The 14,006-nt window shown below is 39.7% G+C and overlaps 1 protein-coding gene across 12 annotated transcripts in view; it reads left to right on the top strand.

Moving 5' to 3' along the window:
- Positions 1 to 14,006, top strand: part of NRG1 (neuregulin 1) — a 283,305-nt gene that overhangs the window by 245,999 nt on the left and 23,300 nt on the right. For 11 of the 12 annotated variants that reach the window (XM_039724163.1, XM_039724160.1, XM_039724159.1 and 8 more), the window contains 2 exons: positions 5,739 to 5,868; positions 12,637 to 12,695. In XM_039724163.1, the coding sequence (XP_039580097.1) occupies positions 5,739 to 5,868; positions 12,637 to 12,695 (189 nt within the window). Of the gene's footprint in view, positions 1 to 5,738; positions 5,869 to 11,918; positions 11,987 to 12,636; positions 12,696 to 14,006 lie in introns of all 12 variants that reach the window. The other variant, XM_039724155.1, reaches the window with a different exon arrangement.

The raw sequence follows: 14,006 nt of genomic DNA, 5'->3' as shown, positions 1-14,006 counted from the left end.
ACACCGCCCTCAAGTGCAAGCTGACATCTTTCATGGCAGTGAAAAACTATGCCTTGTCTCAAAGTTCAGTTTCAACCAGGTCTTTCCATTCACTAGTGAATTCCACAGCCTGTGTTTTCCACAAAAACTTTCTGCAAACTTTCTTGTGCAAGCAGTAATTGCATTTCTTCACTAACAACTTGTGAACTTCATGTGTCTGTGCCCATGCTTTCTACCATCTCAAAGTCAAATGAAGCAAACAAAAATTGTTCTTGATCAGCAGTGTTTAGCATGTGTCACCTCTTGACCCTCTGTGGTGAGCCAGATGCTGTGCAGGTCTCGCAGTCGCGCGCCTGCCAACTGGGTCAGTCTGTTGGCCTATCGGGGAGGAAGCCATCGGGTGGTGCAGCAAGCTGAAGCGTCTGTGCTTTGTTTTTCTTCTTTTTTTATTTTTTTTACTTTGCTTTGCTAAGGTTGGATTTGTGAAAGGAAACCACCACTGAGTCCGTGTCATAGGGGGAAGAGAGACATGCTGTCTTGGTTCAGCAAGAGTTTATGTGCTCTCAATCTTTCCTGAAGTTTCTATCTTGCAGACCCGGCGATTTCCTGTTTCCTTCTTGCTGGCCCTGATCTTCATAGAGATAGTGCCAAAGTGAGAAAGTACTATCTTAGGGCCAGATAACAATTCCACTAAGTTTTAAGCACTTAATTCCAGCTGCTGGCTGAACAGATCCTCCTCTCCTGTGGAGGTCCCAGGAATCTGTTACACTTCGTGAAGAGAGAAGCTGAAAAAAAATTTTAACTGGATTGAGCAGCCAGTTTAGGGTATTAAATCACAAAAACAATGTGAAAAATTCTGAGCAGCCCCATGAAATAGACTGTAAATGTCTCATGTGAAGACTTGGTTGTTTTGGAGGGTTTTTCCCTCTGGTGTTTATCTGTTGGTGTTGGTAGTTTTTTTAAACCTTTGGTATGGTCACAGCTACATGAATACAGTTCCAGGTCTGAAACAATTAAGTGTGAAGAACAGTATGAAATACATCTTTTTTAAACACCTGGTAAAATGGAAACTCTTGTCTCTTCAGAAACAGCCTAGTTTTTGATTACTCTCAGGTTTTGGCTTCTCTTCTCCCTGAAAGTACCCATATAGGTTCTGCTGCCCACAGTTACACTGGAACCAGCAGCTTTACTCATTCAGTGCAGTACAGAAATGCCAAAGTTTTCTGTAATGTAAGTACTTTACAAGTTGGATTCATCAGGGAAGTCAGAGAGAGTTGAACAGGATCAGTACTCAGCGGGAAGAAAATGTAGGTGGTTTCATGGAGGTACAGAGGAATTAAGTGCTACAGCCAGGGTTACACAGGGAATCAACATACCCTACAGATCAGGGATGTGCATCCCTAGCTGCACATCAGCAAGTCAAGAGGGAGCGGGACTGTGCTTTCAAAGAAATGAATGAACTTCAAGTGTAGGAATATGAGTAAAACTGGCTTTCAGCTGGGAGCAGACACTGTTGCCCCGAAGCATGTTTGCGTGCACCTCCTTCTCTCCCTCGGTCCGTCCTTCACTCCATGCAGGTCCCTTTCTCGCCACCAGCGTGAGACACAGGTTCACAAAAGGAGACTGGAAAGGTGTCCATTTGCAGTCCAATAAGGTGGGATATTTATCTCCAGTAAGTGGCCTCCCAGTGAGAATGGCAAACTTTCCTTTGTGCTGCAGATGTCACTTAGCCTCCACTGAGTCATCAGCATCTCACTAGCTACCTTGTATGACTTTGAATGTGTCCTCTGATTTTACACCACCTTTGCAGAAACTCAATTCAAAGAGGCATGGATACTATTCTGTTTAGGTTGCAAAGCTCTTCCCTCTTAGTCTGAATTGAGTAAGAGGTCCCTTAGGGCTCCTCTCAGTGGACTGTCTAGTCTGTGCAGGGTCTGGGAGTCTTGGTGCTGTAGCTGCTAAACATCAGAGGGTTTTTTGGAAAGCAAGAGAGAGAAAGAGAATGCATTTTTCTGTTTCAGACCAGAAAAAAAGTGTCAGAGATTCCCCAGGTAAGAACAGAATTACCTGAAGTTTTGTCTGCTTGACATGAAATGAACCTAAGGTAGTTTTACAACAGTAATTCACCTTTTAGAGAACTGCTTTTGTAAAATGGAATGGCTTCTATTTTTCTTCTTGTTAATGTCTTTAGGCAATTCCCATGGATGGGAGCCGATCTCATTGTTTTTCAGAGCCATGTGAATATTTGCTTTACAAGTAGTGACCTTGCTCACACTGCCTGTAGTTGCTTTTCTAAATATGGTGTTTCTGCCTTCAGGGAAGGGAGAGGGGAAGGTAAACTATGCAGTGATTTCAGGTATTCTCTCATGCATGACATTTTCAAATCATGATTTACCTGTAATATGTGCCTTAGTCCTTGCAGCAAGCTGAGTTAGAAAAAAAAAAGCTTTTCTCTCTTGTGCTTGTACAGCTGAAGAAAACATTACAAAAAAGAAAGTAGGTACAAATTTTGACTATGTGGAGAAGTAGCAGTGTACAGATACACATTGTATATCTGTGTGCTTTACCTCATCACTGCTGGTCATTCCCACTAAACATCATCCAAGACCATGTCTCCTGGAGATGTACAGAAAGGCTATATTTTGGGTCTAGTTATGGACTGCATGAAATGGACTCTGATGAACACCTGCTCTGAAACACAACATTTCTTCCGTTATGTGGCTTTAAGTGAAACCCAAACCCATAGTTAGTGTTTCTTGTGTTTAATTGGCAAAGTAGGCTTACAGTGCATACACTGAATACTGGCCATATGCCATAAAAACTATGCATACTTTGCAAAGAAAAATTTATATCAGAACTAACTCCCGGTAGACCTTTTTCCTCTCCTCAACTCATTACAAAGCTCAAGCAGACAGGGACTATGGTGCCAGCAGATCAGTAATGCAGAGGAAATTCTTGTTCAAGATTTATACAACAGTTTTGAACATGCGATGCCCAAAACATGGGTGAAGATACTCCTCACAAATATATGTGAAGCCCTTGTCTCATGAGATTCCTCTGAGAGCTGCAGATTGTTCCCATCTCTAGTAATCACTTCAGAGCAATTGCTGCTGTCCAAATCTGACTTATATCAGTTGGGAAATCACTGTTAACTTTGAAACTCTATGGTGTCCTGGTTTTGACTGAATTTCTGCTTAAAGAAAAAATAAGTGAGATTATGGAACAATTACAGACACTACAAGTCCGCTTGTTACTGCATCTACCCTCAACATTCAATTTAAAACATTACATTAGCCAGGAGGGTAGCAAAATGGTGGGGTTTCTTTTTTTTTTCAAAAATGTTGCAGACAATATTGCTGGTTTTCCCCTTCCAAATTAATGCACTAACTTTCTGAGCTCAGGGACATCCTCAGGGTATTTGGCTCACAGTTTGAAGTGTGTCCTTTATTAAGGGATAGATAGTTTATCAACAGTGATAAGCTTAATATTGTTTGTGTGTTGAGACTCACAAAGGCTTCAAAGTATGCATTAGCTGTACAGATGGAATTTGTTCACCCACATTGTTACATCCTAGGACATGGTATGACATAGCCTGTCGTGTCAGGCATCTCCTTTACGACAATAATCTAGGCTCCTTTCAAACCAGCAGACAAAGAAAGGCTCTTCTACAAGGGAAATCTCCCCATCCTAAGGGAGGGGAGATCCTCAAGGATGGTGGTCAAGCCTCTGACATCAAGTACAGAGGACCCTTCACTGCTGAGCGGATGGCAGTCTGTAGGCCAGCCTTTTGTCAACATTGGGTGCAAAGTCTGTTTGAACTGGTGCTAGCTGAAAGAGTGTCAGACTACTCTTAAAACATGACCCCTTTTCCTGCCCCTAGACCAGACATAAATTTATCCTGGTCTGAGAGGATATAAATCATGCTTTGAGGGGCCAGGAAAAAGGAATGTGTTATTAAGAGGAATCTGTACTCCATGTTTGCATTTAATTAACACTAAGAGGCCCCAGTCAAGATATCAGGATCTGAAGAGAGGTGACACAATGTGTGGATGCAAGTGAGAAGCAGGAGGGAGCTTCAGTTTTGGAATAGGTCACTAGAAGGTTTTTCCTGGCCTGTTAGAGGAGAGCAACCCATACAAGTAAGGCAGCATGGAAGAAAGAGAAAGAAGGCAAGGTGGTGCACTCTCCCAAGTACCGAGTGCTAAAAATGTGTTTACCTGGAAGATAATGTGAAATGCATAAAAATGAAATGTGACAGGGATTGTATCATACTATAGTTTGAAATGCATAAGTGGTATTTGCTCATAGTTACTCTGCTAAAACCAAGTTTTCTTCAGATTCAGTGTGCGCAGGAAATGGTAGAATATCACACGCCACCTATTATAAGCATATCCCTTGGGTGGCTTCGTGTTAGTAAAGGTTTCAAATATCAGACAACTTTTCTGTAGGTATTTGCAGCTTTCTAGTCAACTCCAGTGAAATCAGTCAATAGGTAGTAGCATTGTTTCACCTCACAGTACAAACTGTCTCTCAGAAACAAAACTATTGGGATTTTTTTTGATCACAGTAGCAAAATTCCTAACTTCTGTATGTTTGGAAACAAACAAACACCATGAAAGAATCTCCACCACTTTTTACAGTTTGCAGGTAGTCACTTCAGTTAGTTTTAGCCATTTAAAATGTATGGGCTTATTGTCAAGAGTTTAAACTTCACCTGCAGTCAATATGGGCAGGCTGTCACCACCAAAGGGGCTTATCCCTCTCCTTGCGGGGATAAGTTGAGTTGCTTTCTGTGAGCTTATGAAGAGCATATCCTTGACATAAATTGCATTGGCAAATCCTAAGGCCGTGTTTGCTTGTCTTTCCCTGGCAGCCTCCCTAAAGGTTGCTAAATAAACAATGCTCCTGCCTTCTCTAGATATTCCCTAAATACAGCAGGGAGTAAGCTACAAAGCACTGAGGTCAGGGTGATACTTTCATTTAATAGCAATTTAGACACCTAATGGTGTTTAGCGGCACTGGTGTCCCAAAACCTCATGCTCATCTCAAGCAGATGAGCCCAACTGCAGGAGATGCAAGGCTAGCCTCTGGATCAAAGATTCCAGTGGACACAATGGTGGCAACTGTATATGCACAGGAAGAAACAAAACCTCCAACTTCCCCTTTCTTTTCCTCCTAGAGAATCAACCCAGGGTAGCCACAGCTCTCATTTATGAGCAAGGAAAGAGACACTCAGAATTTAGCCATTCACCCTCTCTCGGGAGAAGGAAGTAGCTGGACTGAGCTCTTGAATAAGCACAGTGCTTCAGGTTAAGCTTCAGTGAAAAATACCTGCCCCAAGGCAATACCAGGAGCAAATATCATCCAGGACCGTATTTTATTGGACTCTAAGCAATCACTAATGACCGTCACACCCCAAAATCACTTGAATGCAATTCATGCAGTAAAAGTTACTGCACATCAATTGCACATTTTCAAGGAAACACATATGAGTGTTGCAAAAATTTTAGGCCACTTCATGGACAGGGCTAGGAAAACCCTCACTTCCTCCCAGTGTGGGGTTCCTTCACTTCCTCCACTCTCTGGCAATCAGCAAAACACAGGGTCAAGTGATTAGTGCTTGTGGTAGCAGCAGATAGAGAGCTCAAAGGGCTTGCCAGATCCTCCCTAGCCTTACTTCTTCCCTCACATACAAGTACATTTACCAGTCAGAAAGGAAAACAGCCACTGATCTGTGTTTTCATTCTTATCTTTTGCAGCCACTTCCACATCTACAACTGGGACAAGTCATCTCACAAAATGTGACATAAAGCAGAAAGCCTTCTGTGTAAATGGGGGAGAGTGTTACATGGTTAAAGACCTCCCAAACCCCCCCAGATACCTGTGCAGGTAAGAAATCTTATTTGTTTCTTTTGTTGGAGCCATCAGTTCTCACAAATGTTTTTTTCTTTAGAGGAGCACCTGAAAAATGTCTTCTTCTGAACTTGCATTTCTTCATTTTTTAACCATGTGGATGTGGAAAGAATGCCAAGAATAACCTCTGTGTTCTACAGAGGCATGTGAAACAAAGTGTAGGCTAACTGGCTGACACATCTACTTGATGGTGGCACAGCATCTTGTATTGGTGTTTATATGGCACAAAGTAACACAACTTGAGCCTTATGTTAGAAAAAATGAAACAGACACTGTAAACTAAATATTCTACATTTTGGGGAAAAAAGGGTGTGAAAATTGCATTGAATATTATACTTTGTATAGAAGAAACTGTTATTTTAATTGTCTGAGGTAGTAACTGAACAGTTTCTGGTGACACCAGATTCACAATTGTTGTTGTCTTTAATTGCATAACATCAGTGAATGTCATGGTCATGGTGGAGGTTACTATTTTGTGTGCTGATCTGGATTCATGAAATTATATTAATTTTGTTTAGTGGGGTGCTTGTGCACCTTTCTCAAGTCCTGGTTGTGCTGTATTGCTCTCCTGCAGTAGTCCTGTGCATCAGAGAACATCCTGAAGAGCTGCAGCACTGGAATTTATCTCATGTCTGAGAGCATGTCATGTAGCTCTTACCCCTGAAGATGAACTAGTCACAGGGACTTCTTCACACTAACTTGAGAGGAAACTCAGCCTTTAAAACTTGGGAAGCATCCTTGGTACCTAAGAGGATTGGGTGAAAAGAGTGCACTTTTGTGAGGATATTACTGTTTTCAGACAAAGAGATAGTGGTTAGTGAAAACTGTAATCTGCTGAAACTGCATAATTTTTCAGTCTACTTGGACTAAAAATTAAAAAGCACTAATTGTAAAGACAGCTTTGGTAGGTGAGTTAGGTGAAGGTCTGAGATGCTTTCTTTAGGCCAGGAAGAAGTTGACTGCTTGTCTTTGTTGGGTTTTTTGGTGTTTTTGGTCTTCGGGTTTTTTAAAGGAAAACAAACAAACAAAAGCCAACAAATCCCCACCAAACCTTGCAGTGTTCTAGCTTACCTGTAAGTTTCCTCTTTTTTTGTAGAAAGATGTTACCTGCACATCATGGGCTTTGTTTTGCTTTGGATTTTCATGGATTGCTGTACTGCTGAAAGCAATGAATGCTCCATTGAATTTTAGGATCATTTTTAGCCAAAGCAAATATGGAAAAGTTATATGTGCTGTGGGTTGGAATTTTTTTTTTTTTAAAGAAAAAAAATATATTTGTGTTAAATTTACATGGTTGTTGTAAGCCAGCATTCAAGATGAGCAGTTTGCTATGACTCTCCAGAGCATGTACAAGAGCCTGTGTTTCAACTTCCTATCCAAACACTGTTCAGAAAACTCCAGTGAATGGCAGAGCTGAGCATTGAGCAGGCTTGCTAATCATTAATATTGTCTTGGTAGTTTCAGAGGTATCCCATCTTCACTGGTATGAAGACCTCTTTATTTTAATTCAGACATCTGCGTATGTTCTGTAATGATGTTATAGACTGACTAATTTTTTAATAAAATGTCTTGGAGACATTTGAATAAAGTGGGGGCTGTTTTTCCCTATTGTGGACAAGAAATAACCTTTAATTCTGGGGCTGTGTTTCAAGAAAAAGGCAAGTCCCAGATTTGGCAGATGTGCCTCTGCCTGGGTGGTCCAAGACCTATTTGGAAAAAGCATCAGAGCTGTAAACTTAGACAGGGTGAATCTCATTTACAAGAAGGCAGTGGAGAAGAATTCTTACCCTGAGAACAGTCAGGGCCACCACTATTTTGCAGGGCCATTTGCTATGCCCTCTAATACTTGCCAGAACAAAAATTTTATGTTGTGTAGTAAAACAATGCAATTCAGCTACATAAGAAATAAAAGTGGGTGTACTGGGAAAATGAAGGGACAAAATACAGTTTTCTTCTTACTTCTTTAAAAATAAAGATGGCCACTTTTTATTCTCACATTCCAATTATCTAAAATAGGTATCTGACCACTACACATTGTCTTCATTGTTCTAAGAAAACAAATCTACTCCCAGAACATGCTTGTGGAAACAGAATGCTTGAAATATGGTACTTGCTCTTCATATTTCTGCCTCAGTAGCAAGTTCACATTTTTCCATATGGTCCATCTGTTGAAAGAAAAAACAAAATTTCTAAAGCATGAGCCATATCACTCTAAATTGGTTTTATCCCTAACCAAAAAAACATGACTCAGATTCAAAACAACCATGGAATTTTCCAAGTAATCTCTGGGTTTTTTTAAATCCCCTATTCTACTAAAAAAAAAAAAAGTCCTAAATTCATCTTCAGTTAAAATCTGACTATGTATTAAAAAATAAAACTTTATTAAATACACAGTGATGATCCGGATAGGATCAGATCTTGCTCTTCTGGATGCTGGTGTGAACTTCAAGAAAATTCCCTGCTTTCACAAGGTAACCATGTGAAATGCTCAAGAAATGTGTGAAGACGTAGTAAAGTAATGTACAGCTACATCTGTGGTAGCATGTATTTTCCCCACACATATTTTAATTAAGGTCTAAGACTGAGTAAAACAATCTCAAAATAGGACAGATTAAATAGGAAGCTTTGACTACTTAAATAAACTACTGTATAAAGTTCTCAGAAGCTTCGTAAAAACAAGTCACATTTTGAAAGCATCATAGACTTAAGAAGCCTGGATGTTACTGGCTTCCTATGAGACTGAGACTCCTAAGTAATTTCTGTTCTGTTGGAAATGCATCCCCAGGTTCACTGAAGAAAAAAATTTCAATAAATGCAAAATTAAGACCAAAATTCCTAGCATTTCCTTCTTCCTTGAAAAAATCTATGTGAATATAAGATCTGTTGCACTTTTGGAGTGTTCTTTTGAAGTATCATGCCATGAAGGTCATGATAATCTGAACAATTGATTTCCGACTTGCAGACATCATCTTTTCTAGTGGTTTCGTTATTACTGAAGAAATGAAATTTACAACAGAATTTCATTGGATGAAAATAATTATACTATCTTAACAGAATGTGCTGCTGCTTTTCTTAACAGCAAAAGAGTGGATTATGTACTTTTTAATGATATAGCCATTTTCTACATCTGTCTCCATGTAAAGGCCTCTTTGTAGAATAGAAACGGGCAGAATTTTCTTCAAACCAGCAAGTTTGCAAGCAGAAGTTCCAGAAGTATTCATTCAAGAGACAGCATAGAAATACTAGTTCTTACTTAGGCCGTGAAATGGATTACTAAGTACTGTACTTCCCATGGAAAAAAAATTTCTCTCCCACAATGCATGTGTTTGTAGACAGTGAATGAAATGGAAATACCAACCATTCAGCCATTCCCTCTCCTGATGAAAAACAGTCTGATGATATGTGTTCAGTGTTCTGAGAAGTGTCCACTGTACACATGCAAATGCTCTTTGCAACTAGTGTCTGTGGAAGGAAAAAAGCAATTATTCTATTACATGTGGTTCATTATTTTGGTTTTGCCCAGTTAATACAAGAAATAAATGTTCAAGTAGCCTTTTTTAAGGCAGAAAGGAAATTACAAGGCTCTCACAGCACAAACACATACATTTCGCTCTAAGTTTTTTGACCTCAACTTTTGCTACTGTCCTAAAGGAAAATGGTACATGGATAATGATCTAGAAAAAAAAGCCACAACATGTCTGAAAACTTTGAGTAGTAAAAGGTGTTTGGGAAAGGACACCATTGCAAGCTGATTGTAAAAGTACAGTTTACAGGAAACAACCTTTTAAACTGGAAACAGTGCTGCAGTGCACATCTGAGCAATAAAATGCCTTTAGCATTCACACATCTTCGTAAGTGGACAGGCTCATCTCAGCTTTCCTCTCAGCTGGCCCACCCTGGGCCCGTTCTCAAGGGCAGATGCTGCAGCCCATTTGCTAACAATAGTTTCAGAGCAAGTATAAACACACCTGAGCTGGTTTTGGCACCATCTCAACAGGGCTGACCCTGCTTGGTCTGGAAGTGATTTCTGCATTGTGTATACCAGTGCTTAAGTTGTTTTCATCACCTCCACAGCTGCACCAACATCTGAAAACCAGTACACATAAAGCAACCAACCAACAGCAGCCAGTGGCAGGAGGAAGACATGAGGCTTTCACTCATGTTCCTTGGGAATTTGTAGCATTTAGCCTGATGACAAAAATGTAAAGGACCCTGTGAACTGAAAGCCAAGCATGCACAAATGCCAACTTCCCAGGGACAGCCATTTAAAAAGATCAGTAGTGCAAAATATTTTTATTCTTGATTCAGTAACATAGATCAAAATGCTTTCTATCAAAAGAACTATCAAAATGCTATCTCTCAAAGCTGCAAAAAGTCTTCTGTCATGCCCAGCAAAAACATCTTCTGAAAACAGAGTTACCCTTGTTGCGTTTTTCTCAGCTGAATATGTCTGCGGAGACTGTGATCTCTCCACACAGGGTACTCACCAAAAGAGGTGACTTTGGCTCTGAAGAACTTAAACTTTCTTCCTTAATAAATAAATATATCATTACAGCGAATCAGGTTCAAAGAATCATCTATGGATCCTCAAAATATATTTTTTATTACACAAATATCATTCCTGCATGGTTTGTTTGAACAAGATGCTAGTGTTTTTCCCTGACACTGATCCTTTGCCAAAGGGATTTTCTGAAAGTCTCACTTGTGCAAGGGCAGCATCCCTGGTTTTTAGGGCTAGAGGCAGCTGTGGAAAAGCAGAATTTAAAATATTGGGACAGCTTTCAGCACACATGAAACTCAGGTGGATAGAAGAAATGGAGGATTCTTCTGACCAACAAGTATTTGCAAATAATAATGCTTTTTAGCACGTGGCAAGTAAATTATGAAGAAATTTGAAAAAGGGACCAGCACCATGTCATCAGCAGGAGAAAAAGTGGGAGTTTCTCGGACAATGGCAAACTCATGGAAAGTGTCACAGAGACAGGCAACACACAAGGAGCAGATATCAGGTAATTTCAGGTTAATGCTGAGTAAGAGTGGGGAGAAGAAAGAGAAAGAGCAAAGACCGAAATCTACAGATCCTTAGTATGGTGGACAGTCATTCACACTTAAGTCTGAAGCACAGAAAGCTTATCTATGGTGATATTTTGGGATCCTGAGTCCTGCCCCAGCATGGAGAATGAAGCTGAAGGAATAGTTGGTAGACAGCAGCAGAAAAAATGGGCAAATCATAGAAGAGACATTCCTTCTCTATGATCAAGGAGAAAGCTGCACTGAAGTTTTCTGCAGAAGAGCTTGCGAACTGGAAAGACAGATGACTCCAGCGCTGAAAATCTTGAGAGCACTTCTGCCTTCTCATTTTACTTATTGTCTGGACACATTTATTTTACCTTCTTGTGAGCCATGTTGAATATACTTCCTTGGGTTTGACTTTGTCTTCTCACCTTTTGGATTTTTGTGGCTTTTCAGTGATCACTGTACTAACTATTCCTCCTCAAAGCAAATTACCAGAAGACAAAACATACCATCACATAAATAAGAAAATCATGGTATTTTCATAGATTTTATGTGACTAATGAAAGCAACAATGTTGTTATGCACTGCATTGCAAGCCATCACATAAATAAGAAAATCATGGTATTTTCATAGATTTTATGTGACTAATGAAAGCAACAATGTAAATTGTTGTTATGCACTGCATTGCAAGTTTTAAAAAGGAATCTGGGCCCTTCATGAGATGGAATAAGCAGTGAGCTGGTACACATTTTTGCTAGATTCTTCTATCTTTTTCAAAATAGACAACGAAAAATGTTTTTGTTTTTTTTCTCTGATGGATTTTTGCTGCTAATTTTGCAAAGTTTTATCTTCTGGAAAGGTTACACTTTCTTGCCTCTCTTCTGATCATTTGCCACTAACACCCAGCCAGGATGTCACTTAATGCACTCGCACTCCATAGACCAGCAGATGTAAGTCTGTTAGTGCAGTGGTTTTGGTGTACTATTGCTTATCACATTTTTGCCCTTTAGGTGCCAACCTGGATTCACTGGAGCAAGATGTACTGAAACTCTGCCCATGAAAATCCAAAACCAAGAAAGTATGTTAAAATAATCTGAACTTTGCTTTCTTCCCCAACTACAGCAACAAAATCAATAGTACTTGGTGTTTTCACAGTTCAGCTGGAACCGGCCTCTTTACTCACTAATTTGTGACCTGATTTTCTGAAGTACAATCTGTACACCATGGCATTATTGACCTCCAAAATATTTCTCGTTTGTGTGATTTTTGATCTTTCCATTCATTCACAGATGCATTTGTTTTGCACACGCTGGCAGTTTTCTTGTTTGGGAGACTGCTGCAAAGTGCAACCCTAAAAGACCAAACTCATGGAGATGAGTATGTACAGATCTTGTGTCCTTCTGCCTTGTGGAAAGAGCATCCTAAAACCAATCTCGGTCTCTGGAATGGTGAATTTCTGTCTCAGATCTTGAAACACATTTTGATCTGGATTGGTTTGGTTTTGGCTGGTTTTGCAGGGGGTATTTCTTTACATTTCCACAGAGCAAATGACTTGCTCTCAACATCCTGAGCTATTTTGAAATGCTAAACCGAGATTCAGTTTCTGAAAGTGAACTCACCAAGTCATATCAGTTCACACTGAAGGAGCTTCTTTCTTAGCATATATTCACCTCTTCTCTTTTCTCTGTTTTTTTCTCTACCATTTTTTTTGTTTGTTTTTCCTCTCAGGTGCCCAAATGAATTTACTGGTGATCGCTGCCAAAACTACGTAATGGCCAGCTTCTACAGTACGTCCACTACTTTTCTGTCTGCCGCAGTAGAAGCATGCTCAGTCGGTGCTGCTTTCTTGTCGCTGCATCTTTCCTCCAATTTTTTTTTTTTAATCTGTAACTAGATTTGTTGCCTAAGGCCTAATATTGATTGTCTCTGCCTGTTGCATGAAAATTATAACAAAAAGCAATTGCAAATTATAACAGAAAGCAATCCTGAGATGGTTTGGCATTGAGGGTAGGGGGAAATGCAAGACTTAGGAATGCTGTGAAATTAATTCTGAATGTGTGATATGGACTCCCTGCTGACATCAAGTAGAAAAAGACAAAAATGAAATTTTGAAAGTCTCCCATTTTATTTGTCACAAAAAGCTTATGAGTCATGATACAGGCCAGCACTCCCTCAACCAAAGGATGGGTAGCTAGTCCTCTACTTATATATGATGTTTGGAACGAGAGGTTAAAGGTAATTGAAGTGCTTACATGGTTTCTAGTGAGCACTTGCCAAACAGGATCAAAATTTTCTTCCTCCTCCTTATCCAAGCTTCAGTGGAGAGAGCACAGAAAGAAAAAAGAGAAAGAAAAGAGGAAGATATTACGTAAACAATGAGGTCTAGCATGTTTTGGGTATATTGTAACAGGTGCAAAAGATCAAAGATTAATCAGCCAAATGAAAGTATCAGACATGCATGTACACAGACTGCTAGAATTAGCACTGTAGTCACCATAAGGTTTCCCATGGAGAAATGCGCTAATTATTATTACTTGACAAGGATGTAGCAGAAGGTACACTATATATTTATTTTCTCTCATTGGCTATAGCAAAGTCAAAGGTAACATACAAGAAAATTGCTTAGGTCTTACATTTCAATGCACATGTACTACTTACATTCAGTTGTTCCTGACATCAGAATACACTGTGACCTAAAAGCAGTGTTACAGAAACTGTTTTTTTGATGGATTACTTGCCAGCACAGAAAGACTATAGGCCAGCTTAATTTAATTTATTTTGGTATATAGGACAAAAAACTGTAAGTATATGCTGGACATTTTGGAGCCTGAAGAGGTGCTCAGGTTTTCTCTTATACTGATGGATGAAAAACATCCATACATAATTCATACTTTCGGTCACAGAAGCTACCCACATAAATCCCAAGAGTGCTGACTGGGGACCAGACCTTTCAGCACTCAAGTGTGCATTTTTATGCCCTGCTTTAGAAGCTTTATTAGTGTGAGTTATATTTAAATGCCTCTGGTAGTGATGGCTCTAAAACTTTTTATGTTGTTACAGTATTTGTTTGCCAAATGTTAGATTTAAGTGGCTTTTTC

The sequence above is a fragment of the Passer montanus genome, unplaced genomic scaffold, assembly GCF_014805655.1.
Source record: "Passer montanus isolate IOZ18808 unplaced genomic scaffold, ASM1480565v1 scaffold52, whole genome shotgun sequence".
Classification (NCBI taxonomy): Eukaryota; Metazoa; Chordata; class Aves; order Passeriformes; family Passeridae; genus Passer; species Passer montanus.
This window is presented reverse-complemented; position numbering and strand designations above follow the sequence as displayed.